This window comes from Tupaia chinensis, unplaced genomic scaffold (genome assembly GCF_000334495.1).
Source record: "Tupaia chinensis unplaced genomic scaffold, TupChi_1.0 Scaffold000659_1, whole genome shotgun sequence".
NCBI lineage: Eukaryota > Metazoa > Chordata > Mammalia > Scandentia > Tupaiidae > Tupaia > Tupaia belangeri.
This window is the reverse complement of record NW_006160181.1, coordinates 1,784,540-1,786,977: the sequence shown is the minus strand read 5'-3', so window position 1 is coordinate 1,786,977 and position 2,438 is coordinate 1,784,540. Positions and strand designations below refer to the sequence as shown.

At 48.1% G+C, this 2,438-nt stretch overlaps 1 protein-coding gene across 2 annotated transcripts; it reads left to right on the top strand.

The window, feature by feature from the left end:
* The first annotated feature begins 636 nt into the window (after positions 1-636).
* On the top strand, positions 637-1,485 carry KPLCE (KPRP N-terminal and LCE C-terminal like protein). 2 transcript variants are annotated; one of them, XM_006159851.1, is made up of 2 exons: positions 637-1,065; positions 1,129-1,485. In XM_006159851.1, exons 1-2 carry the CDS (start codon positions 637-639, stop codon positions 1,483-1,485), a joined length of 786 nt encoding a protein of 261 aa, XP_006159913.1. The 2 variants fall into 2 exon arrangements, with proteins under 2 accessions (XP_006159913.1, XP_006159912.1); XM_006159850.1 differs by having other exon boundaries at positions 637-1,485.
* Positions 1,486-2,438: the final 953 nt, after the last annotated feature.

Genomic DNA, 2,438 nt, shown 5'->3' with positions numbered 1-2,438 from the left:
CTGGGCTACCCTGCGCCCTTTCCTGAGTGCAGATGTGCTTCTTCTCTTGAGTCTATGTGCTAATGAGGCAAAGTGATGGTCCAGTTAGGCCAAGGAGCAAATGGTGGAAACTGGCTCATCTTTGGTGGTCTTCTTTGCTCTCTGTAAGACTCAGTTGAGGATGTTGTTGTCCCATTGTCCTTTGACTAAATTTGACTCCCCTGGCTACTCCCGGGCTGGACCAGAGGTGTAAGAAAGTAACCTAGAGAGGATTAGTGGCAGGGAAGGGCAACTTCTCAATAATTTATAATGAAGACACTGAAGTCAGAATGAGTTGGAGTTGGAGAGCAGGGTAGAGATGCAGTGGTCACTCTTTAAAGCTCTTTATATATCCCATCGTGGAAGCATACAGAGATGAGGGGTGACTTCTCTAAAGCCACAAAACCAGGTACAGGTGCAAGAGCTGAGCCTAGGAAGTGCTGTGAGTCCATCTGACTGCCAGGAGTGCAGCCTTGGGGTGTCCATGACCACCTTAAAAAAGGCTGTTGCTAGCAGATCACTCTTACCCAAAGGGGATGCTTCATGTTTCCCTGGAAATCTTTGTTCACAGTTCTGATGAAATCTTTCTTTTCAGATTTTTTGCAAAATCACGGAAAGATGTGTGACCAACAGAAGCAGCCACAATTCCCTCCATCTTGTGTGAAAGGTTCGGGACTGGGAGCCATGCAAAGCACCAAAAGTGTCTCTGTGAAGTGCCCAGCTCCTTGCCAGACCAAAGCTGTGTATGTGACAGGCCCTGCTCCAAGCCAGACTCAAACACTTGTGAAATGCCCAGCTCCATGTCCAGCTCCAACTTATGTGAAGTGCCAAGTTCCATGCCAGACTCAAACCTACGTGAAGTGCCCAGCTCCGTGCCAGACTAAAACTTATGTGAAATTGCCAACTCCCTGCCAGACATATGTGAAGTGCCCAGCTCCATGCCAGACGACCTATGTCAAATGCCCACCTCCATGCCAGACATATGTGAAGTGCCCAGCTCCATGCCAGACAACCTACGTCAAATGCCCAACTCCCTGCCAGACATATGTGAAGTGCCCAGCTCCATGCCAGACGACCTATGTCAAATGCCCAGCTCCCAGCCAGACCCAGACATGCTGTGTCCAGTATCCTTCTCCTCGCCAGAGCTGCTATGTTCAAGCTCCTGCTCAGAGTGGCTCTGTCACCTCGTGCTCTGTCCCTGACCCATGCTCTGCTCCCTGTTCCACCAGCTACTGCTGCCTGGCTCCCCGGACCTTTGGAGTGAGTCCTCTGAGACGCTGGGTCCAGCGGCCCCAGGATTGCAACACAGGATCGTCTGGCTGCTGTGAGGATTCCGGGTGCTGCAGTTCTGGCTGTTCTGGGTGTTGTGGCTGTGGGTGTGGTGGTGGATGCTGCTGTTTGGGAATTATCCCCATGAGGTCCAGCGGGCCTGCATGTTGTGATGCTGAGGATGACTGCTGCTGCTAAACACAGGAGAACCCCACTACAGAATTCACTGCCTTCTATGCCTTCTGAAACATTCACCAGCCTCTGGCCCCTTCCTTGTCATTCTCAGTGATGTAGATCCTCATTGTTTCACCTTTGTACTATGCTTTTCTGTCAAGACAGCCTGCCAAAGTTAGCGCATCCTCCAAACTTTGGCAAGAATAAAGATGAATGCAATTCATTATGATTTTCTTTTTATTTGGTCCATATTTATGCTTTTATATCAGAAACTCTTTTGCCCCTCTCTTTATTTGCTCTTTTTTCTCAGCTACAGGGAAAATATGCGGGGACAGGAACAAGAAGACTGAGCTGGTGAAATCCCAGCTGGGATCCCTAAGCCTTCTAGAATGCTGTGACTAAATGTCCCCCATGCAAGTTAGCAGGATCTAGGATGGAGGCTTGCCTCATTCCTGCCTTCTAATTAATCTGAGGAGAGGTTCTGGCCCTGATAAGGTCATCATGGTATCATGATGACTGTATGTAAACTCAGAGATTATTTTCCTGGATGTTGAAGGGGTTATAACATCCTATATGCTCAGGACCATCACTGGATGACTCTGCTGCTGTCCATAATGTGCCTTGAACCCATGGTAGACTTTATAGATTGCATTTTCTCGTCTGATAGGCTTGCCTTCTTGAGGCCATATGGCAAAAACCTGAGGGAAGAGGCAAGGGTTCCCTTGAAGCAGGTAGCTATTCCCCAGGTCATCCCTGGTAGTAAATGAGAGATATTCAAGAGAAAAGTCAACCTCATGGGACAAACATCCAGGCCCCAAGGTCAATTGCCTATTCTCATTAGCATTTTCTTCTCTGTTACTTGGCCAACTCTGAAGGGTTTAGGGTGAACTTTTATAACTAAAAACTATAAAAAGCACTCATTAAAAAATAGGCTGAGGGATAACTATTGTTCAAAACAATCCCAGAAGGCCTGGTGC